This window comes from Capra hircus, chromosome 28, assembly GCF_001704415.2.
Source record: "Capra hircus breed San Clemente chromosome 28, ASM170441v1, whole genome shotgun sequence".
Lineage (NCBI taxonomy): Eukaryota > Metazoa > Chordata > Mammalia > Artiodactyla > Bovidae > Capra > Capra hircus.
The window spans coordinates 41361173-41385073 of NC_030835.1; the positions used below are offsets into that span (position 1 = coordinate 41361173).

Here is a 23901-nt window from a genome sequence, read left to right on the forward strand (position 1 = left end):
GGACATCCTGCCACTCTTGGCCCCTTGGAAGTGAGGCTGCACAGAAAGTGTAATCTCCCTGTGCCTCTCAACCTCTAGTCTCACTTCCCAGATCCAGAGAGTAGGGTGAAGGAATGTCTCCTTCCTTTGTGATGGGAGGGCAGGGAGCAAGGAGAGTGGGTCAGGGGCAGGGCTGGAGGAGATGGACTCACCCAGCTGCCACCTCTTTCCTTTACCCCGATGCCTCCCTCACCAGCAACTGTCAGATTTTCCCTGCCCATCTGTCTGCACATCTGATATGTGGGCTGGGCCTGAATCTGTTTCCCCTGAGACACCCCAGTGCTCACCGTCGGATGTCTGCAGGACCACAGTCTTACTGTAGGGCCCAACGCCGGAGGAGTTGAAAGCCTTGACCCTGGCATTGTATGTGCTGTTGAAGTGAAGGCCGTCGATGGTGCACAGGGTCTCCTTGCCAACATACACCTCCTGGAAGAGACACAGACCACTCATCAGGTGCCCCTATTATGTGGAAAATTTCTCTTAGTCACATGTTGCATCAAAAGTGCTATCATCCCAAGAGTGCTATTTTTTAAATTAATTAATATTAATTGGAGGCTAATTACTCTACTCTATTGTGGTTTTTGCCATTCACTGACAAGTACAGCCACGGGTGTACATGTGTCTCCCTGTCCTGAACCCCCCTCCCGCCTCCCTCCCCATTCCATCCCTCTGGGTTGTCCCAGTGCGCCAGCTTTGAGTGCCCTGTTTCATGCATCCAACTTGGACTGGACATCTATTTCCTATATGGTAATATACATGCTTCAATGCTATTCTCTCAAATCATCCCACCCTTGTCTTCCACGGATTGCAAAAGTCTGTTCTTTATATGTTTCTCTTTTGCTGTCTTGCATACAGGGTTATCATTACCATCTTTCTTAAACCCTATATATATGCACTTAGTTCAGTTCAGTCACTCAGTCGTGTCCGACTCTATGAGACCCCATGGATTGCAGCACGCCAGGCCTCCCTGTCAATCACCAACTCCCAGAGTTTACTCAAACTCACATCCATTAAGTCAGTGATGCCATCCAGCCATCTTATCCTCTGTTGTCCCCTTCTCCTCCCACCTTCAATCTTTCCCAGCATCAGGGTCTTTCCGAATGAGTCAGCTCTTCCTATCAGGTGGCCAAAGTATTTGAGTTTCAGCTTCAGCATCAGTCCTTCCAATGAACACCCAGGACTGATATCCTTTAGGATGGACTGGTTGGATCTCCTTGCACTCCAAGGGACTCTCAAGAGTCTTCTCCAACACCACAGTTCAAAAGTATCAATTCTTCGGCACTCAGCTTTCTTTATAGTCCAACTCTCACATCCATGCATGACCACTGAAAAGACCATAGCCTTGACTAAACGGACCTTTGTTGACAAAGTAATGCTTCTGCTTTTTAATAAGCTGTCTAGGTTGGTCATAACTTTTCTTCCAAGGAACAAACAACTTTTAATTTCATGGCTGCAGTCACCATCTATGTTGATTTTGGATCCCCCCAAAATAAAGTCTGTCAGTGTTTCCACTGTTTCATCTATTTGCAATGAAGTGATGGGACCAGGTGCCATCATCTTAGTTTTCTGAATGTTGAATTTTAAGCCAAATTTTTCACTCTCTTCTTTCACTTTGATGAAGAGGCTCTTTAGTTCTTCTTCACTTTCTGCCATAAGGGTATATGGTATTTCTCTTTCTAACTTATTTCATGCTGTATAATAAGCACCAACCAGTAATACTGAAGAAGCTGGAGTTGAACAATTCTTTGAAGACCTACAAGACCTTCTAGAACTAACACCCAGAAAAGATATCCTTTTCATTATAGGAGACTGGAATGCAAAAGTAGGAAGTCAAGAAATACCTGGAGTAAAAGGCAAATTTGGCCTTGAAATACAGAATGAAGCAGGGGAAAGGCTAATAGAGTTTTGCCAAGAGAACACATTGGTCATAGCAAACACTTTCTTCCAACAACACAAGAGATGACTCTACACATGGACATCACCAGATGGTCAACAGCAAAATCAGATTGATTATATTCTTTGCAGCCAAAGATGGAGAAGCTCTATACAGTCAGCAAAAAGAAGACCAAGAGCTGACTGTGGCTCAGATCATGAACTCCTTATTGCCAAATTCAGACTGAAATTGAAGAAAGTGGGGAAAACCACTAGACCATTCAGGTATGACCTAAATCAAATTCCTTCCAAGTATACAGTGGAAGTGACAAATAGATTCAAGGGATTAGGTCTGATAGACAGAGTGCCTGAAGAACTATGGATGGAGTTTCATGACATTGTACAGGAGGCAGTGATCAAGACCATCCCCAATAAAAAGAAATGTAAAAAGGCAAAATGGTTTTCTGAGGAGGCCTTACAAATAGCTATAAAAGAAGAGAAACGAAATGCAAAGGAGAAAAGGAAAGATATACCCATTTGAATACAAGGAGAGATAAGAAAACCTTCCTCAGTGATCAGTACAGAGAAATAGAGGAAAACAATAGAATGGGAAAGACTAGAGATCTCTTCAAGAAAATTAGAGCTACCAAGGGAACATTTCATGCAAAGATGGGCTCAATAAAGGACAGAAATGGTGTGGACCTAACAGAAGCAGATGATATTAAGAAGAGGTAGCAAGAGTACACAGAACTATACAAAGAAGATCTTTATGACACAGATAACCACAATGGTGTGATCACTCACCTAGAACCAGACATCCTGGAATGTGAAGTCAAGTGGGCTTTAGGAAGCATCACTACAAACAAAGCTAGTGGAGGTGATGGAATTCCAGTTGAGCTATTTCAAATCCTGAAAGATGATGCTGTGAAAGTGCTGCACTCAATATACCAGCAAATTTGGAAAACTCAGCAGTGGCCATAGCACTGGAAAAGATCAGTTTTCATTCCAATCTCAAAGAAAGGCAATGCCAAAGAATGCTCAAACTACCGCACATTTGCACTCATCTCACATGCTAGTAAAGTAATGCTCAAAATTCTCCAAGCCAGGCTTCAACAATACGTGAACTTCCAGATGTTCAAGCTGGATTTAGAAAAGGCAGAGGAACCAGAGATCAAATTGCCAACATCCGTTGGATCATCTAAAAGGCAAGAGAGTTCTAGGAAAACATCTACTTCTGCTTTATTGACTATGCCAAAGCCTTTGACTGTGTGGATCACAACAAACTGTGGAAAATTCTTGAAGAGATGGAAATACCAGACCACCTGATCTGCCTCTTGAGAAACCTATATGCAGGTCAGGAAGCAACAGTTAGAACTGGACATCAAACAACAGACTGGTTCCAAATTGGGAAAGAGACCGTCAAGGCTGTATATTGTCACCCTGCTTATTTAACTTATATGCAGAGTACATCATGAGAAATGCTAGGCTGGATAAAGAACAAGCTGGAATCAAGATTACCAGGAGAAATATCAGTAACCTCAGATATGCAGATGACACCACCCTTATGGCAGAAAGTGAAGAAGAACTAAGGAGCCTCTTGATGAAAGTGAAAGAGGAGAGTGAAAAAGTTGGCTTAAAGCTCAGCATTCAGAAAACGAAGATCATGGCATCTGGTCCCATCACTTCATGGCAAATAAATGGGGAAACAATGGAAACAGTGTCAGACTTTGTTTTTTTGGGCTCCCAAATCACTGCAGATGATGACTGCAGCCATGAAATTAAAAGACGCTTGCTCCTTGGAAGAAAAGTTATGATCACCCTAGATAGCATATTTAAAAAGCAGAAGCATTACTTTGCCGACAAAAGTCCGACTAGCCAAAGCTATGGTTTTTCCAGTAGTCATGTATGGACGTAAGAGTTGGACTATAAAGAAAGCTGAGTGCCAAAGAATTGATGCTTTTGAACTGTGGTGTTGGAGAAGACTCTTGAGAGTCCCTTGGACTGCAAGGAGATCCAACCAGTCCATCCTAAAGGATATCAGTCCTGAATATTCATTGGAAGGACTGATGCTGAAGGTGAAACTCCAGTACTTTGGCCACTTGATGCAAAGAACTAATTTGGAAAGACCCTGATGCTGGTAAAGATTGAACGTGGGAGGAGACAGAGGATGAGGTGGTTGGACGGCATCACTGACTCAGTGGACATGAGTTTGAGTAAGCTCTGGGAGTTGGTGATGGACAGGGAAGCCTGCCATCCTGCAGTCCATGGGGTCACAAAGAGTTGGACGTGACTGAGCTGCTGAGCTGAATGGAATATGCTCCAGTTTCATCCACCTCATTAGAACTGACTCAAATGAATTCTTTTTAATAGCTGAGTAATATTCCATTGTGTATATGTACCACAGCTTTCTTATCCATTCATCTGCCAATGGACATCTAGGTTGCTTCCATATCCTATCTATTGTAAGCAGTGTTGCGATGAACACTGGGGTACATGTGTCTCTTTCAATTCTGGTTTCCTCAGTGCGTATGCCCAGCAGTGGGGTTGCTGGATCATACGGCAGTTCTATTTCCAGTTTTTAAAGGAATCTCCACACTATTCTCCACAGTGGCTGTACTAGTTTGCATTCCCACCAACAATGTAAAAGGCTTTCCTTTTCTCCACACCCTCTCCAGCATTTATTGCTTGTAGACTTTTGGATCGCAGCCATTCTGACTGGCATGAGATGGCACCTCATTGTGGTTTTGATTTGCATTTCTCTGATCATGAGTGATGTTGAGCATCTTTTCATGTGTTTGTTAGCCATCTGTATGTCTTCTTTGGAGAAATGTCTGTTTAGTTCTTTGGCCCATTTTTTGATTGGGTCATTTATTTTTCTGGTATTGAGCTGCAGGAGCTGCTTGTATATTTTGGAGATTAATTCTTTGCCAGTTGTTTCATTTGCTATCATTTTCTCCCATTCTGAAGGCTGTCTTTTCACCTTGCTTATAGTTTCCTTCATTGTGACAAAGCTTTTAACTTTAATTAGGTCCCATTTGTTTATTTTTGCTTTTATTTCCATTACACAAGAGTGATATTAATAAGTAGATTTGGGATGAGTGGTGGCTGGGTTTCAGGCCACATCAGAAACCCCTACTGGTGGCTGATGGGATCCCTCTGCTGTGAAGGTATGGGGTGCAGTAGCTGTGATGCTGCCTGAGAACGTCCTGCGTCCTCAGAGGGCGGTTCTCATGGATAGGACTCTGGAGCCCAAAGATGGGGGTGCACAAAACGGTTGGAGCAAGAGGAGATCGTCGGTTTCCAATGGGAATTTAAGCTGGAAAACATGAGCTAAGCATCGAAGTAGACAAAATAAACAGTATTTGAAAAGGAAGCATCATCACACATGATGGGAAAAAGCAGACGGAGGAAGGGTGTGGTCAAGCACAGGTGGTTCAAGTTGATTTGGCCACTTCCGGAGTGAGAGAGCCACTCCACCTCCTCCCACCTCTCCCACCTCTCCCACCGCTGAAGCTGGCATCTTCCAGCTCCTTGGGCCTCCTGGAGCTGCTTTCCTCCTGGTTTCCCAGTCAGTTCAGTCATTCAGTCATGTCCGACTCTTTGCGACCCCATGAATCGCAGCACGCCAGGCCTCCCTGTCCATCACCAACTCCCGGAGTTCACTCAGACTCATGTCCATCGAGTCAGTGATGCCATCCAGCCATCTCATCCTCTGTCGTCCCTTTCTCCTCCTGCCCCCAATGCCTCCCAGCATCAGAGTCTTTTCCAATGAGTCAACTCTTTGCATGAGGTGGCCAAAGTACTAGAGTTTCAGCTTTAGCATCAGTCCTTTCAAAGAACACCCAGGACTGATATCCTTTAGGATGAACTGGTTGGATCTCCTTGCAGTCCAAGGGACTCTCAAGAGTCTTCTCCAACACCACAGTTCAAAAGCATCAATTCTTCGGTGCTCAGCTTTCTTCACAGTCCAACTCTCACATCTGTACATGACTACTGGAAAAACCATAGCCTTGACTAGACAGACCTTTGTTGGCAAAGTAATATCTCTGCTTTTTAATATGCTATTTAGGTTGGTCATAAATTTCCTTCCAAGGAGTAAGTGTCTCTTAATTTCCTGGCTGCAATCACCATCTGCAGTGATTTTGGAGCCCAAAAAAATAAAGTCTGACACTGTTTCCCCATCTATTTCCCATGAAGTAATGGGACCGGATGCTATGATCTTAGTTTTCTGAATGTTGAGCTTTAAGCCAAGATTTTCACTCTCCTCTTTCACTTTCATCAAGAGGCTCTTTAGTTCCTCTTCACTTTCTGCCATAAGGGTGGTGTCATCTGCATATCTGAGGTTATTGATATTTCTCCTGGCAATCTTGATTCCAGAGGGTGGGGCATTTCTGCATCGGACTCCGGTGGTCCTTTTCTAGAACATTTACTTCAAACTTAATTTGTCCTGTTAACTGCCCCCCAATACATAGTTTTACATCTCACTTTTGTCATTGTATAAAACATCATTCCTGGGCTTCCCTTAGGCTCAGTGATGAAGAGTCTGCCTGCTAGTGTAGGAAACACTAGTCCGGCCACTGGTCTGGGAAGATCCCACAGGCCATGGACCAGCTGAGCCTGCGTGCCGCAATGGCTGAGCCTGTGCTCTGGAGCCCACGTGCTGCAGCTCCCGAGTCCACGTGCCTCAGAGCCTGTGCTCCGCAGCAAGAGAAGCTACTGCAGTGGGATCCGGATCCGGTGCACCACAACCAGCGAGAGGCCTCTGTTCACCACAACCAGCGAGAACCCGTGCAGAAAGGAAGACCCAGCACAGCCTGAGTAAATAGAATGATAAGACACTATTCCTGCCTGATTACTTGGAGGTGTTATTCTTCATTTGGTTTTTTGAGTTATTGATAATAATAGCTGTGGGCCAGCTATTATTGTATAAGGCATCTTAATCCTTACACAACCCTGGGACATTGCTATTATTTTTTATGTTTTACTCACAAGGACACTCAGAGGGGGCAGGAAACTGGCCCAAGATCACAGTCAATCCATTTAGAAGCCAGGGTTCAAATCCAGCCCTGTCTGCGTTAAGTCCACGATTTTCCCGCCATGACACACAGTCCCTCAGAAACTCGAGCCCTTGGCTCCAGCTTCTATTAATGGTCACGTCTCAAAGGGGAGAAGCCACTGAGCTCGGCGGCTTCTTCTTTTTTTGGTAAATATTTATTTACTTATTTATTTGGTTTCACTGGGTGTCGTTTGTGGCACATGGGATCTTTAGTTGTGGCTCACGGGCTTAGCTGCTCCTCAGCACGTGGGATCTAGTTTCCCAACCAGGGATCAAACCCGTGTCCCCTGCAGATTCCTAACCACTGACTACCAGGGAAGTACTGGCGGCTTCTTTTAATATCCTCCTTCATCCCATTTCAAAACCATAAACTGTCTTCCTGGTTTCTGGTTAGTCAAGGAACTGTCAGTTACTAGCTCATTTGCATGACCAGAAGGGCTGGGGTTCAGGACCCAGTGTATGACCTGCTCTTCCTGACCCATGTGACTTCAGCTTCTCTCTTCCCTAAAGAGCCCATATTCCCAGGGACTCAATTTTTCCTCATGGAGTACTACAACTCTGGCATTCACAAAACAAAAAGATGAAAAGACGCAGGTGTAAATCCCACTGAGGGAAACAAAAGGAACAGTGACTCTGGTAAGATTCCTTGAATGGGTACCAGTTCCAGGAGAAGTGTGAGAATTGTTATCATTGCTCTGGTTTGTTAGAATGAGTCTTTATTTAGTCTCTTGGGGACAGAAAGGTGAAGCTCTAAGAAGAGCCAGAGTTTGTGCTCCCTGGAGTTCATTGTTAACCAAATTACTGGACAGGAGTCTGAACTCCACTGTGACCTCTCAGTAGAGCTCTGTTGGGTGGGGAGCTGTCAGGGTTCCTACCAGAGGGTGAGGCTGGAAGATACATTTTTGACTCACTAAGGGTCTTTACTCTCCCCATGTATTCCATCACCGGGGACCTGAACGTGGATCATCACCCAAACCCTACAACGGTTTTTGATGTGTCTTCCCGCGCAGATCACCTTGCCAGATGAGCTAATTAGTGAACGGGGCAGGGCAGTTGTGTGGGAACATTGAGGGAGTAGGAGGCTGCTTGGGGGGGGATGTGTGGGAGGGCATTGACTACATACTGCTGGGTCAACTGGGAAGCAGGTCTGTGTGGGGGACCTCTCTTCTGATCTCTGCCTTGGCCTCCAACCTGCGTCAGTCTTCACAGAAAAGCCATCCTGAACTTTCTCTGCCTGCCCAGACCTAGCTCTCAGTAGAGAAACCCCCTGTGCGTCCCATGAGCCCAGGCCCACCAGTCCTGCGTCCTTGGGGCTGACGCCCCCATTAGTGGTATCAGAGTTAGGGGCAGCCACACGGACTGACCCAGAGGCTGGGACAGTGCGAGCCTCGCCCCCCACCCCCCGCAGCAGGCAGCAAGCCTCACCCGGAACTGCCCCCCGTCGCCGTCGTCTAGCTCCAGGATGTAGCCGTCCACGGGGCTGTGGGTGAAGGGCGGCGTCCTCCAGGCCAGCGTGACGCTGTTGTTGCGGGTGCAGCACTTCTCCAGCTGCAACAGGGGCACGGGCGGCACTGTGACGGGACAGGCGGGCTTCAGTGTGCACACCCTGCAGGGCGCAGGGACAAGCTGCGGGCCCGGCCCACCCCAGAGGGAAGGCGACCCGCTGCGCCACTCCCTGCCGCTTGTATGCACACTCCGTGGACCTCCTAGCCTGGGAGGGGGTCCTGGGATTTGAGGCCGGGAGAGACGCAGAGACGTGGCAGTTGCCGCCACCCCTCTGAGTCTGGAGCCCTGAGGACAAGGTGTCTTCTCCCCACCGGCCCACTGAGCATCACTGGTTTTGATTCTGCCCCACGAGCGGCTCCCTAGGACTAGCAGCAGAGCCTGACTGCCTGTGCCTCCCAGCCCAGCAAGGCCTCTCCAGACCCTCTGCATGGAGTCACGTGCAGCTCACACCTGGGGCCCGTGAAGTTGTGGTTGGGGGTGGGGGACAGGCAGAACACAAAGATACATTGAAACCTTTGTCTGGGAGCGTTTAAAGGCCTAGGGAACTAGATTCTGGAAGGTGAGGCAATCTTAGAGTATGGGACAGTCTACCCATGGCATTAGGGATTCAAGTCAAGTGTATCATCAGTTCTATGAAGGTGAGCTCTGGAGTATCTTTTTATTCTCTAGTTGTGTTCAGGCTTGAGAGATTTTAGAAATATAGTCCATGCTGGGGCTTCCCAGGTGACGTTAGTGATAAAGAACGTGTCTGCCAATGCAGGAGACATAAGAGACTTGGGTTCTATCCCTGGATCGGGAAGATCCCCTGGAGGAGGGCACGGAAACCCACTCCAGTATTCTTGCCTGGAGAATCCCATGGACAGAGGAGCCTGGTGGGCTATGGTCCATAGGGTTGCAAAGGGGTGGACACAACTGAAGCGATTTAGTATGCACGCATGCATAGTCCATGCTGACATTTTTCAAAGGGAACACTGCAACATGAGTTTTTGTAAAAACTACAGATTTCCATTTGGGTCCAGATATTAGGGCACCAGCTTCCACAGTTTGGTGGACAGTTTAGTGGGGTGTAGCACTGTCTGTTATGGATGTCTTCTCAGGGCTGGCTCCATGCTGGCCCCAGGACCCTGGGTTATCAATGTGGAAGGAGTCCTCTCTGCATCCCTGGGCACTGCTTCTCGCTTTCCTACTTCCTCTGTGAATTCCGCCACCCCACCCTGTCAGGAGCAGCTCCAAGTGGCCTCTTTCAGCACCCCCACTTTCCAGAGCCCCCACTTCTGCCAGGCTTATACTGCTCTGAGAAGCACGCCTCATTCACACCTGGGGCAGATGGCATTTCCAAACCTCACCTCAGGTGCAAACTGAGTGTGGGAGTGAGCACAGAGACTGGGTGTCTTCGGTTTAAAAATGGCCACATACTTTGCAAGTGAGCATTTTCCTGAGTTCACAGCTTCTGTAGGTGTGGTGTTCAGCTCTTTGATATATTGATTTAAAAAATAAACCTCCAAAGAGTTTTATTCCCTCCCCTGAATGTACCCTTAATGTCTCTGGAGAGGCAGGGTGACCTCACATGCTAATTTTGTAACCTGGGGAAAGTTACGCAAACTTTTCTTAACCCATAGCCTGTGTCCCCCCAGCTCTCTGAAGTCACCTCTACCACCCACCACCTTCTCCATGCTGCTGTCACCTCTGACCTCACTCTGCTTGGAACACAGCAAACTTATACCTGCCCTCTGCTGCCTGGAACCTTCTTCCTTTATATTGCATCTCTTTCCTTCTCACCTTGAAACACTGCTGCTGCCGCTGCTAAGTCACTTCAGTCGTGTCCGACTCTGTGTGACCCCATAGACGGCAGCCCACCAGGCTCCCTCATCCCTGGGATTCTCCAGGCAAGAACACTGGAGTGGGTCGCCATTTCCTTCTCCAATGCATGAAAGTGAAAAGTGAAAAGTGAAATTGAAGTCGCTCAGTCGTGTCCGACTCTTCACGACCCCATGGACTGCAGCCTACCAGGCTCCTCCATCCATGGGATTTTCCAGGCAAGAGTACTGGAGTGGGGTGCCATTGTCTTCACCTCAAAACACTAGCCCCATACTACTGCCTTCTTCTCAAAAAATGGCTTCTCTGGTGGCTCAGATGGTAAAGAATCACCTTGTAATGCAGGAGACTCAGGTTTGATTCCTAACTGGAAAGACCTCCTGGAGAAGGGAATGGTTACTCACTTCAGTATTCTTGCCTGGAGAATTCCATGGACAGAGGAGCCTGGCGGGCTACAGTCCATGGGGTCAGAAAGAGTCAGACATGACTGAGCGCTAACACTTTCACTTCTCAAGAAGCACCTTGTTGGTCACACCTGCCACTCTCAGGTTATATTACACTATCTGTTGTATCATTGCCTATTTCCTTCTCTAGAATGCCAGCTCAGTCTTGTGAGGGAGTCTGGGGACTTGTTCACGGCTGTGTCCTGAACACCGAGGATGGTGCCTGGCAGGTGATAAACACTCAATAGGTGTCTCTGAACGAACAAACAATCCTCTTTCCTACATGCGAAACCTGTGGCTCAGGCTGGGGGCTACCCGCAGAGGTCACCAGCTCGAGGACACTGAACTGGGACCTGAACCCAGGTCTGTGCCGCAGAAGTCCCTCCCTCCCAATCTGGGTCACACCAAGGTCACATGTCTTCCGATGCATGAGCTGCCCTGCAGAGTGGATGCCTCTTCCAGAAGAAGCAACAACTGAACTGGGCCAACCACGGCTCACCCCTACATTTCATCTGAATGAAGTCCAGCTGGTGGATGGCCTGCAGCAGTGGCTCGCTGTCCAAGGTCAGCTCAAACTCTGCGGACACTTTGGGCTCCAGGGCGCCTTTGACCCACTGCTCTTGAGACACCTGGACACGCTTGATCAGGGCATCGGAGATCTTAAAGGAAGCACAGAGTTTAGGGTTTCCACATGCAAAGGAAAAATAACACAGCAGGTGGTGAGGAAGGGGTAGGGGCTTCATCTCCATGGGCTCAGGGGGTGGCTGTGTTAAGCATGCCCTCTCAAGCCCTGGCAGAGATGTCAGGACCCATGCTGGTGTGGGGGTAAATAAAAATGCATTATATTGTTTAAATCATCTTCATAGGTCAGTCATGTTCCCTATAAAGAAGCACTTGCTGTTTTATGCTAAACCCTTTTGTAAAGCAAATGATACTTTTAATTTATTGTTTTGAACTTCTTATTTTGTACTGGGGTATGGCCTATTAACAATGCTGTGATAGTTTCAGGTGAACAGCCAAGGGGCTTGGCCATACATACACATGTATCCATTCTCCCACAAACCCCACCCCCAGCTCCCATCCAGGCTGCCACATAACACTGGGCAGAGTTCCTTGTTGGTTATCCATTTTGCATGCAGCAGTGTATCCATGAACCTGCCAAGTTCCCCAGCTATCCATTCCCCTCAGCAACCACTGGTTCATTTTCTAAGTCTGTGAGTCTCCTTCTGTTTTGTATCTAAGTTCGTTTGGAAGCAAATGATACTTTTAAAATATACAGAAACACTCTGCATGTTCTTCTTTTGCTAGATCCCGCACTTTGCAAAGAGGAACTCACTAGTGGTTTGTCCTAGCATTTGAGAGCATCTCCTTCACCCCAGGACGGGGCCGCTCCCTCCCTCCCACTGTCTTTCCTCCATGTTGTTCTGCAGCTTCTGCTCCAAACTCCCACTGTATCAAACCCACAGCTCTGTTCACTGCTGGAGAAAGTCTTGCTCATTCAGAATTTGCACGTGTCCCTGTAGAGCTATGAAGCCCGTGCACCCTTCCTGGGGACCAATCAAGGAGATTCATCATTTTCCCCACAGAAGGAGGACCGGGCTTTCGTTTGAGTCACAGAAGTGTTCCCAAGAGATGCTCATGACCCGGATTAGCCTGGCTGCTGGGGGTTGCCCAGCAAGGCAGCCCGGGCTTTCTGGGCTGCGGTATTCTGTCCAGACCTGCGGGACTCTGCCCGCTGGGGGTCATGTGGCTTCTGCTGACTCACTTATTCCAGTGCAATCTTTCCAGCTTGACTGGCAGACTGTCTTCTTTCATCTGTGGGGAAAATGTTGCACTGGTGTGCCAGGAAGTCGAGCCGTGAGAGCATGGCATCGCAGGCCTAGAGACTGTGATGTTTCACCTCCTCATTTACTCATGACCCAGAGCCAGGTCAGAGCTTGCGAGAACAGCCAAGATGAGATCTCAGGTGTTCTGGAATCACTGAGCACAGGAGAATCTGCTCAACTCCAAGCCACGGGGAGGGACTTTCCTAGAACCTTGGCTGGTTTGGGATGCAGCCATAGAGTTGGAAGAAGGATTGCCAACCCGCTCACCTGCAGGAACCCGGCGGGGTCATTCTCCTTGATCACCTCCAGGCAGTACTCCATCAGCCCAGTGGACTGGCGCAGCTTCAGCGTGCAGTGATTGATCTGGTCCCAAACCATCTGCCAAGAAAAGGACCCCTGGTAGCCGTCTCATGGACAAAGAACAGCCTGGCTGCAGCGGGAGGCAGCACTGTTCTCGACTCCTTTGTACCCTCTCCTGCCGCTGCTCTGATACTGAGCTCCACGTGCCCTCGTTACAGGGGAGTAATTGGACACACTGCCCCACAGGCAGGCCTGCCACACCCAACAGAGCACACTTCCTGAACTCTGGATAAAAACCAGAGAACGCACACAATCTGAAACCTCCCACGTGACCAGTCCATGCCCCTCACTCTCGCTTGCTGGGTGGTCACCTGAGGGGCTCAACTGCTTTGCATGTAATCCATGGACCATCCCCAGCACGCATTCCGTCTCGCCCTTCAGTAATATTTCTGGTTCAGTTGGGAAAGTGAAAGTGAAGTCGCTCAGTCATGTCCGACTCTTAGCGACCCTACGGACTGCAGCCCACCAGGCTCTTCCGTCCATGGGGTTTTCCAGGCAAGAGTATTGGAGTAGGTTGCCACTGCCTTCTCCATCTCAATCACAAAGCTATCATAATTACTGGGCAAGGGAAATTTTGATGACACATTTAGGGGTACATTAAAACATAAAATTGATATTGGAACATGTGAAGATGATCTTTCCCAGGAACTGAAATTAAAATTTTTATGAAATAGATTGAGCCCAGACCATGAAGTGAGTAGTTTTCATTAAGGCAGGGTGATCATGGGGCAGCTGCCTGGACCGGGGGCCCGGTGCGAGTGAGGGGAAGTCTTGCCTTTCCATGGTGGTCACTGACCACTGTGCTGACCACGCAAGCACCAGATGCCAGAAAACCTGATGGAGGGGCTGAGCCGGGGCCCTGAGCACAGCCCTCGTCATTCAACGAGGCCGTCTCCGCTCTGCAAGGTGGGAGCAGGGTGTGTGTCTTCCACAGAAAGCAGGGGCCCGGCAGATGGGAGAGGGGGGCTTCTGACTGAAAGCAGCAGGATTCAGGTGTCTGGTCCCCACTTTGGAGGGAGAGTAGGCGTGGCGATTACTGCAGGCAAAGTGGCACCAGGGTACGTAGGTCCCTGCTCAGTGCTTCCTCCCCTCACTCGTTCATTCATTCATACCCTCAACTAACACTGACCCCGTGTCTACACCGCGTGTTCCCCCACCCTGGGCAGGGAGGGGGATGGGACTGGGCGCGCTGGCTGCCCGGGCACCCACCTTCAGCTTGTGCTCCCTCTCTTTGGTGACTTTGGTGAGCAGCTTGGCTTTCTGCCGGGTCAGAGCATCGACCAGTGCATCACACTGAGCCACCAGGCAGGCCTCGTAGTCCAGGCCATTCTCCTGTGGGACGCAGAGAGCTTTAGGGAGGAGACACACAGAGACGTGGCCGGTGCTAGAGACACAGCCGCGTCAGCAAGTGGGCCCCAGAGGGAGCGGTCCTGCTTCCAGACTGGAGACTGTGCATGTGAGTCTCAGCACATCAGACGATGGAACGAATATTCAATGTCACCTGAGCCATGCGGGTTTGTGAGGGTTTTCAGTGTCATGGGAAACACTCAGTGAGAGACTTAGCAAGAAAAAAAAGCAGCTACAAGTGTGCGCAGCATAGTTGCATACTGTGTGTGTGTGTGTGTGTGTGAGTGTGTGTGAACTAATGGAAGAGCGTGTCAAAAGAGTGGGGTGGCCACTGAAAGGGGTGAGATATCGGTGAACTTCTGTTGCTTTTGTCTGCTATTTCCTACTTTTCACAATTTCCAGAACATATTTTTACTTTCCATAATCAGAAAGCAGTAAAACAAACAAAAGCCAGTGGTCTGGCTGTAGGATCCGTCCTTCTCAGTTGTGAAAGAGAGTCCTTCAACACCTCTCAGACCAGCCCGGATTCAGACCTCGTGGCATGGCTAATGTGTTTCCTCCCACCCCTGCCCCAAGTTCCTATGATGAAGTCCGAACCCCCATGACCTCAGAACAAGACTGTGTTTGGAGAAACGGCCTTGAAAGAAGTAACTTAAACGAGGTCCTTAGGCTGGGCTCTGATCCAGCGTGACTGTGTCCTTAGAAGAGGCGGTCAGGACACAGACAGGCACAGAGGGAGAGCCCCCTGAGGACGCAGGAAGGCGGTGGCTGTCTGCCAGCCCAGGAGAGAGCCCTCAGGAGGAACCACCCCTGCCCACGCCTCGATCTTGAACTTCTGGCCTTCATAACTGTAAGAAAATAGGTTACTGGGGTTGAAGCCACTCAGTCTATGGTGCTTTGTTATAGCAACCCCACCAAATAGCTGGTGTCCTGAAACATCAGAAACAGAGAAGGAAGTGCCTGGTGGCTGAACTTTGTGCTTTAGCTCATTAGGCAGGGTGGTTTCTCTCGGCTGGTTTAGAGCTCAGTGCCCTCAGTCCCCCTTTTCCACCCAGACACCAGGAAGTTCGTGATCTGTGTGAAAGTTCCTCCCTGTGTGCATTTATACACTCTCTCCCTGACAGACAGAGCTCCCGGGGCCACAGACTGCACCTTATTGATCAGTGTCGGGCTTGTACGTGACACGGCATGGGTGCTCAGTAAATACGTTTATTTAGTAACTGGTGCTTTTCTATTATAGTGCGTTTGGTATGAAAGCACTGTATACACACAGGGGTAGCACTGTATGGCCACGCATTATTTCTGCCTGGTTCTCTTTCTACGATTCTTTCTGAGTTCAAGTGAAATCCCCTTCCTACCGGATGGCTGCCAGTGGGTTGGGGGTGTAGTGTCTGCCACACCTGAGGCTGTGCAGCGGAGCAGTTGGGCCTCCCCGTGTTCAACACTGAGAAGAGCTGCCAGGGGCCTTCCCTTTCCTCATCCATGTCTCACATCCCTTCTGCAGAGGGGTGGGGTCTGGGCTCACCTGGATCTGCTGCAGAATGTTCTTCAGCTGAACCAGAAACTCCTTTGCTTCTTTCGCCTTATCGGAAACTCCATTTAAGGCCTGAGACAGCTGGGCCTAAAAGATATTACAGATTGAAAAGGAAAATTAGGTGTTAAAGGCATTTGGTCTGCCCTTCACCCTGAAAGCTGTGTTTATAACAGGGTATAACCAAGAGCTTTCCTCCAAGGAGGGAGCCCGGTCATTGCAGCATGGGCTTGTTTTTCCAGCAATGGCTGATGAAGTGTTGGTTGACCTGCTCTCTTCTGTCTGCACCCCAAAGCTGGATAGAAGTAAGGAGCATTCAGCTAATTGGTTGGGGCTGACAGGAGCCAGGACAAGAAGCAAGTATAGACCTGACCGGGTCTGGCCCCCGCCCCTCCCATAGCAGCTCTACCCCCCTCAGACGCCAATGTGTGGACACCCCAGGTGCCAGGCCACACTCTGCCCACCTCATTTGTTCACAGTTGCGTTTTGGCCTAAGTGGGATGGGTGGGAAAGAGACCTGGAAATGAGTTTGAGCCACGTGGAGGGTCCCAAGTCACCATATAGAAGGGATGGTGGTGGCCTCCTTGGCAATCGAGACTCCTAACTCTGCTCAGTTACTGGGACCCAAAGGCAGAGCTGCAGGCTGGTTTCACATCTATGGCCTTTAGCCTCAGGCTTCTTTTCAATGAAATGTATGCCCACACAATCGAATCTGTCTTCAAAACTTCATTATTGAATAGACTGATGCCCTTTGTTTTAAAATTTTATTTATCTATATTTTGATCATGCCTTGCAGCCTGTGGGATCTTAGTTCCCCAACCAAGGATTGAACCCATATCCCCTACAGCGGAAGTGTGGAGTCTTAACCACTGGACCGCCAGGGCAATCTCCTGATGCCCTTGATTTTTAACAGTACTCTCATGTTTCAAATTAAAAAGCTGAGGGCAGGGGAAAAAATGGGGCCAGAAAAGCTGGGTCACGCCCACTCTGCACTGCCTGTAGGTCTCTGCTCAAATGTGATCTGCCCGAGAGGCCTCTCTCCTCGCCCTGTTTTATGCTTCTTCATAATGTGCATTGCCACCCAGCGCAGGTTTGTTTGCTGTGTGTCTCTCCTCCCAAGAATGTAAGTTCTCTCGTTGCTCACATCCAGAAAGAGCACCAGCCACACGGCAGCATTAAACAGTTGGATATTTGTGGAATGAACGGGTTAATTGATGTGGTTCTTTGGACCATATCCATGGTTCCAAGTGTGGTTCCTGGACCCTCAACATCAGCATCACCCAGGAATTTGCTAGAAATCCAAATTCTCTGGCCTCACTCCAGTCTTACTGCTCAGAACCTGGGGGTGAAGCCCAGGAATCTTTCTTTTAACAAGCTATCCAGGGGTGTCTGATGCACTTTGAGATCCATTGGATGGTACAAACATAGCCACAGAGTGGATGAGAAGACATGGGAAGATGGAAGGTGACCAGGGTCATCAATGTTCAAGGTGAGGTCTGGGCTGTGTCCTGCTCTGAGAGATGGCTGGGCGCCTCGGGTGTGACTCAGCTGAGAGGTGGCTCCTGGAGAAGCTCTCCCTGCCTCCAATGGCTTCCCAATTGCACTCCGCCCCCCACCCCCCACACACTTCAGCTGGTGTAAGCCCTTCCCTCCACGCTTACCACTATGGACAATTCTGTTGCAATTATCTATGCAGGAAGACTAGCCAATAGAAATCGCAGGAATAGCAGAACATTCTGCGTCTGCTCTGTCTCATACAGCTGCCACCAGTATGGGTGGCTCTGCGTGCTTGAAATTTTACTTAGTTTTCAGCTACCATGTGTGGCCAGTGGCTACTGTCCTAGGCAGCACAGATCTTTGCACTCATCCTTACCAGCTCAGCTTGTGTCTGATAACGTCACTCAGGAGGAACTGGAGGGGTCAGCGTCACTTAGACTCATCATCTGTGTCCAGAAAAGGGGTGCCTCCCCCGCTACAACACTCATTGCAAGAAGAGGGCCCTCGGAGGCTGCACCCCTTTTCTCTCCAAGGAGAGGCCCATTCCTGGTAACCTATGCACTCCTTCATAGTGGGGACTTTGTCTTTGTCTTTCTAGCCAGGCACAAAATAGGGGCTCAAAAAGTGCTCACTGGCTGAATAGCAAGCAAAGCAACTGCTCCACTAGAAAAGGATGCTAACCAAGACAGATCCCTGTAGATCCATGGGCAGCACACTTGTCCACAAGAAGCCGCATTAGTGAGTGTCCCCCTCCTTCCAGCTGGGAAACTAGAGCCAGCATGGCTCTGCCCCCACCAGCTCCGGTCTCCCTGCAGCCCAGCCCTGCTCTCGACCTACTTCCTACTTGGCAAATAGATCCTGGAGCTTGGCAAGGAGCCCAGAACAAGTGATTTTTGAAAGGTTCCAGTGGCCTTAAGCAGACACCCAGCTGAAAGGGGAATGAACTCACAGCTCACTAGACACTGCTCCAGGCTCATCAGACTTGCCTGTGACCCCGGCCCAGCAGGGTGCAGCAAAGTCCTGACGGAAGAGCCCGGGCTCCCACGTTAGAGCTGGTCAACAAATACACACTTGTATTAATACCTTTCTTGACCCCAGTTCCTTCCCATGTGGTGGGGCCACAAGTCAGCTCTCCTTGCCCAGGCAGCAGCACTGTGGAAACTGGCCCTGGTTGTTCTACTGGAAAAGGAGCCAGGGATCGGGTGGCAAAGGTGGAAACCATTGCTCAAGGGACAAATTACTTATTGGCAACAGGTTACAGGCTCACAGCATATTGTATTTGGCTGCAGTTTTTTGAGACATGCTCTTCCTCTTTTCCACAAGGACTATCTAGGGAGCCAGCAGGGGACACGGAAAACTGTGTTCTTCTGGTCCTAGAGAAGGGCTTCCCTGGTGCCTCAGATGGTGAAGAATCTGTCTGCAATGCAGGAGACCCAGATTTGATCCCTGGGTCGGGAAGACTCCCTGGAGAACGGAAGGGCAATCCACTCCAGTATCCTGGAGAACTCCATGGTCAGAGGAAGACCCTGCCATCTGCGAAATGAGAATGGGTTGTTCAGTCTCTGTGACCATACTACACTCTTGGAAAGAAAGGAAATATCCAGACAGAAGATAAATATTTTAAAATGACTGAATAGATTTTGAGCTTGAATCAAACATTGTATTTTATGCCTTCCTATTTCTTAAAGGTTAGAATTACTTTGCTATAGAATCTCTGAGTTTAGACAGCTTAAAAATGTCAGTATTTCCAACAGGGCCAAACCACCTGCTTCCTGGCCTAGCCTCATGTCTTTGCCTGCAGCCTGAAGGAGTAGCTTCTAGGTACACGGGGTAGTTTTCTGGCTCCACCCCCGACTCCTTCTAGATGGAGTTATAGGGCCTCATAATGCATTAAGCTGGTTTCCCTGGTGGCTAAGATAGTAAAGAATCTGCCAAGGAGACCTACGAGATCTAGGAGACCTAGGTTCAATCCCTGGGTTGGAAAGATCCCCTGGAGAAGGAAGTGTCTACCCACTCCAGGATTCTTGCCTGGAAAATTCCATGGTCAGAAAAGCCTGGTGGTCTACAGTCCATGGGGGTCACAAAGAGTCAGACACGACTGAGCGACTACCACAGTGCATTAAGCAAGAGGACTCTGGGGCATATAGCCAAATCTGGGCTCTGTCATCTGTTAGCTGTGTGTCTCAGAAAGATTCTTTATCTCTTTGTTATAGAGGGTTGTCTCCTCATATGAGTTTGCACTATTATACTTGGAAATATAGCTTGAGCTTTCCCCAAATCCTCTTGTGCTACTTTTAAAACCTGATCACACCAAAACAGGACATTTTAAATGTTCTTCTTTAGTGAATGTTTGGGAGATAATAATGCAATGATTATCTAACAGGATGCCTTCAGTTTGATCTCTGGTTTGTAAGAAGTGCTGAACTGATTTAAACAGTCTAATTTTTTGTGCAAATTTTTCTAATTTGTTAAACTTACATCAATTCTTTTAAAATAGTAACAGCTGTTTGTATTTCTTTGAAAGTGTAAATTATAAAATAATTTAACTATTGTTTTCATGGTAACTTAATTAATAATATCACTGTTTAAAATATTTAATCATCCTAATTAATAACAATAACTATCCTTTTAGATTACTCATGCTATTACTTTCTTAAACAAAAGAAACCTGTAAATTAAGAATAATTTATTTATTTATCTGTTTTTGGCTCTGCTGGGTCTTCATTGCTGCACAGGTTTTTCTTTAGCTGTGGAAGTGGGGGCTACTCTCTGGTTGTGGTAAGCAGGCTTCTCTTGTTGTGGAGCATGGACTCTCGCTGCTCAGGCTTCAGTAGGTGCAACACGGTGGGTTCAGTAGTTGTGGCACATGGGTTTAGTTGCCCCACAGCATGTGGGATCTTCCTGGACCAGGGATTGAACCCACGTCCCCTGCATTGGCAGGTGGATTCTTAACTGCTGGACCACCAAGGAAGTCCCCCAAAGTCCTCTTCATTGTTTGATCTGGGTCTATCATATATGGGTTGTTATGGACTGAATGTTTGTGTCTTCCAAAAATCCATATATGGAGGCCTTAACATCTGGTATGGAGGTATTAGGAGATGGAAACTTTGGAATGTGATTAGGTTTTGAGGGTGGAGCCCCCATGATGGGATTAGTGTCCTTAAAAGAAAAGACCTTACTCTCTCCTCCCACATGCACTGAGGAAAGGCCATGTAAAGACTCAGTAAGGTCCAGGCTTCAGAACTGTGAGAGATAAATCTCTGTTGTTTAAGCCATGGAATAACAGACTGGTTTCAAATAGGAAAAGGAGTACGTCAAGGCTGTATATTGTCACCCTGCTTATTTAACTTCTATGCAGAGTACATCATGAGAAACGCTGGGCTGGAAGAAACACAAGCTGGAATCAAGATTGCTGGGAGAAATATCAATAACTTCAGATATTCAGATCACACCACCTTTATGGCAGAAAGTGAAGAGGAACTAAAAAGCTTCTTGATGAAAGTGAAAGAGGAGAGTGAAAAAGTTGGCTTAAAGCTCAACATTCAGAAAACAAAGATCATGGCATCCGGTCCCATCACTTCATGGGAAGTAGATGGAGAAACAGTGGAAACAATGTCAGACTTTATTTTGGGGGGCTCCAAAATCACTGCAGTTGGTGACTGCAGCCATGAAATTAAAAGACGCTTACTCCTTAGAAGGAAAGTTATGACTAACCTAGATAGCATATTCAAAAGTAGAGACATTACTTTGCCGACTAAGGTCCGTCTAGTCAAGGCTATGGTCTTTCCTGTGGTCATGTATGGATGTGAGAGTTGGACTGTGAAGAAGGCTGAGTGCCGAAGAATTGATGCTTTTGAAGTGTGGTGTTGGAGAAGACTCTTGAGAGTCGCTTGGACTGCAAGGAGAGCCAACCAGTCCATTCTGAAGGAGATCAACCCTGGGATTTCTTTGGAAGGAATGATGCTAAAGCTGAAACTCCAGTACTTTGGCCACCTCATGCGAAGAGTTGACTCATTGGAAAAGACTCTGATGCTGGGAGGGATTGGGGGCAGGAGGAGAAGGGGACGACCGAAGATGAGATGGCTGGGTGGCATCACGGACTCGATGGGCATGAGTCTGGGTGAACTCTGGGAGTTGGTGATGGACAGGGAGGCCTGGCATGCTGCGATTCATGGGGTCGCAAAGAGTCGGACACGACTGAGCGACTGAACTGAACTGAACTGAACTGAGTCTGTGGTATGGTTCAGTTCAGTTCAGTTCAGTTGCTCAGTCGTGCCAGACTCTGCGGCCCCATGGACTGCAGCATGCCAGGCCTCCCTGTCCATCACCAACTCCTGGAGTTTACACAAACTCATGTCCATTGAATTGGTGATGCCATCCAGCCATCTCATCCTCTGTCGTCTCCTTCTCCTCCTGCCTTCAATTTTTCCCAGCATCAGGGTCTTTTCCAATGAGTCAGCTCTTCGCATCAGGTGGCCAAACTATTGAAGTTTCAGCTTCAACATCAGTCCTTCCAGTGAACACCCAGGACTGATCTCCTTTAGGATGGACTGGTTGAATCTCCTTGCAGCCCAAGGGACTCTCAAGAGTCTTCTCCAACACCACAGTTCAAAAGTATCAATTCTTCGGTGCTCAGCTTTCTTTATAGTTCAACTCTCACATCCATACATGACCAGTGGCAAAATGATAGCCTTAACTAGACGGACTTTTGTTGACAAAGTAATGTCTTTGCTTTTGAATATGCTGTCTAGGTTGGTCATAACTTTCCTTTCAAGGAGTAAGCTTTTAATTTCATGGCTGCAGTCACCATCTGCAGTGATTTTGGAGCCCCCAAAAATAAAGTCTAACACTGTTTCCACTGTTTCCCCATCTATTTGCCATGAAGTGATGGGACCGGATGCCATGGTTTTAGTTTTCTGAATGTTGAGTTTTAAGCCAACTTTTTCACTCTCCTTTTTCACTTTCATCAAGAGGCTCTTTAGTTCCTCACTTTCTGCCATAAGGGTGGTGTCATCTGCATATCTGAGGTTATTGATACTTCTACCAGCAATCTTGATTCCAGCTTGTGCTTCTTCCAGCCCAGCGTTTCTCGTGATGTACTTTGCATATAAGTTAAATAAGCAGGGTGACAATATACAGCCTTGACATACTCCTTTTCCTATTTGGAACCAGTCTGCTGTTCCATGTCCAATTCTAACTGTTGCTTCCTGACCTGCATATAGATTTCTTAAGAGGCAGGTCAGGTGGTCTGGTATGTTTATCTCTTTCAGAATTTCCCACAGTTTATTGTTATCCACACAGTCAAAGGCTTTGGCATAATCAATAAAGCAGAAATAAGTGTTTTTCTGGAACTCTCTTGTTTTTCCGATATCCAACAGATGTTGGCAATTTGATCTCTGGTTCCTCTGCCTTTTCTAAATCCACCTTGAACATCTGGAATTTCATGGTTCACTTACTGTTGAAGCCTGGCTTGGAGAATTTTGAGCATTACTTTACTAGCATGTCAGATGAGTGCAATTGTGTGGTAGTTTGAATATTCTTTGGCATTTCCTTTCTTTGGGATTGAAATGAAAACGGATCTTTTCCAGTCCTGTGGCCACTGCTGAGTTTTCCAGATTCACTGGCATGTTGAGAATAGCACTTTCACAGCATCATCTTTCAGGATTTGAAACAGCTCAACTGGAATTCCATCACTTCCTCTAACTTTGTTCGTAGTGATGCTTCCTAAAGCCCACTTGACTTCACATTCCAGGATGTCTGGCTCTAGGTAAGTGATCACACCATCGTGATTATCTGGGTCGTGAAGCTCTTCTTTGTACAGTTCTTCTGTGTATTCTTGCCACCTCTTCTTAATAGCTTCTGCTTCTGTTAGGTCCATACCATTTCTGTCTTTTATTGAGCCCATCTTTGCATGAAATATTCCCTTGGTATCTCTAATTTTCTTGACGAGATCTCTAGCCTTTCCCATTCTGTTGTTTTCCTCTGTTTCTTTGTGTTGATCGCTGAGGAAGTCTTACTTATCTCTCCTTGCTATTTTTTGGAACTGTGTATTCAGATGCTTTTATCTTTCCTTCTCTCCTTTGCTTTTTGCCTCTCTCCTTTTCACAGCTATTTGTAAGGGCTCCTCAGACAGCCATTTTGCTCTTTTGCATTTCTTTTTCTTGGGGATGGTCTTCCTGCCTCCTGTACAATGTCATGAACCTCCATCCATAGTTCATCAGGCACTCTATCAGATCTAGTCCCTTAAATCTATTTCTCACTTCCACTGTATTATCATAAGGGATTTGATTTAGGTCATACCTGAATGGTCTAGTGGTTTTCCCTACTTTCTTCAATTTAAGCCAGAATTTGGCAATAAGAAATTCATGATATGAGCCACAGTCAGCTCCCAGTCTTGCTTTTGCTGACTTCTCCATCTTTGGGTGCAAAGAATATAATCAATCTGATTTCGGTGTTGACCATCTGGTGATGTCCATGTGTAGAGTCTTCTCTTGTGTTGTTGGAAGAGGGTGTTTGCTATGACCTGTGCATTCTCTTAGCAAAACTCTATTAGCCTTTGCCCAGCTTCATTCTGTACTCCAAGGCCAAATTTGCCTGTTACTCCAGGTG

General features: G+C 47.7%; 1 protein-coding gene across 1 annotated transcript in view; it reads right to left on the reverse strand.

Annotated features, from left to right (window-relative positions):
- TRIM67 (tripartite motif containing 67) overlaps window positions 1-23901 on the reverse strand; it is a 56762-nt gene that overhangs the window by 5213 nt on the left and 27648 nt on the right. The window contains exons 2-7 of the mRNA XM_018042651.1: window positions 15790-15885; window positions 14127-14249; window positions 12825-12935; window positions 11231-11390; window positions 8393-8538; window positions 327-465 (exon numbers count right to left, since the gene is read on the reverse strand). Of these exons, the coding sequence (XP_017898140.1) occupies window positions 327-465; window positions 8393-8538; window positions 11231-11390; window positions 12825-12935; window positions 14127-14249; window positions 15790-15885 (775 nt within the window). The remainder of the gene's footprint in view (window positions 1-326; window positions 466-8392; window positions 8539-11230; window positions 11391-12824; window positions 12936-14126; window positions 14250-15789; window positions 15886-23901) is intronic.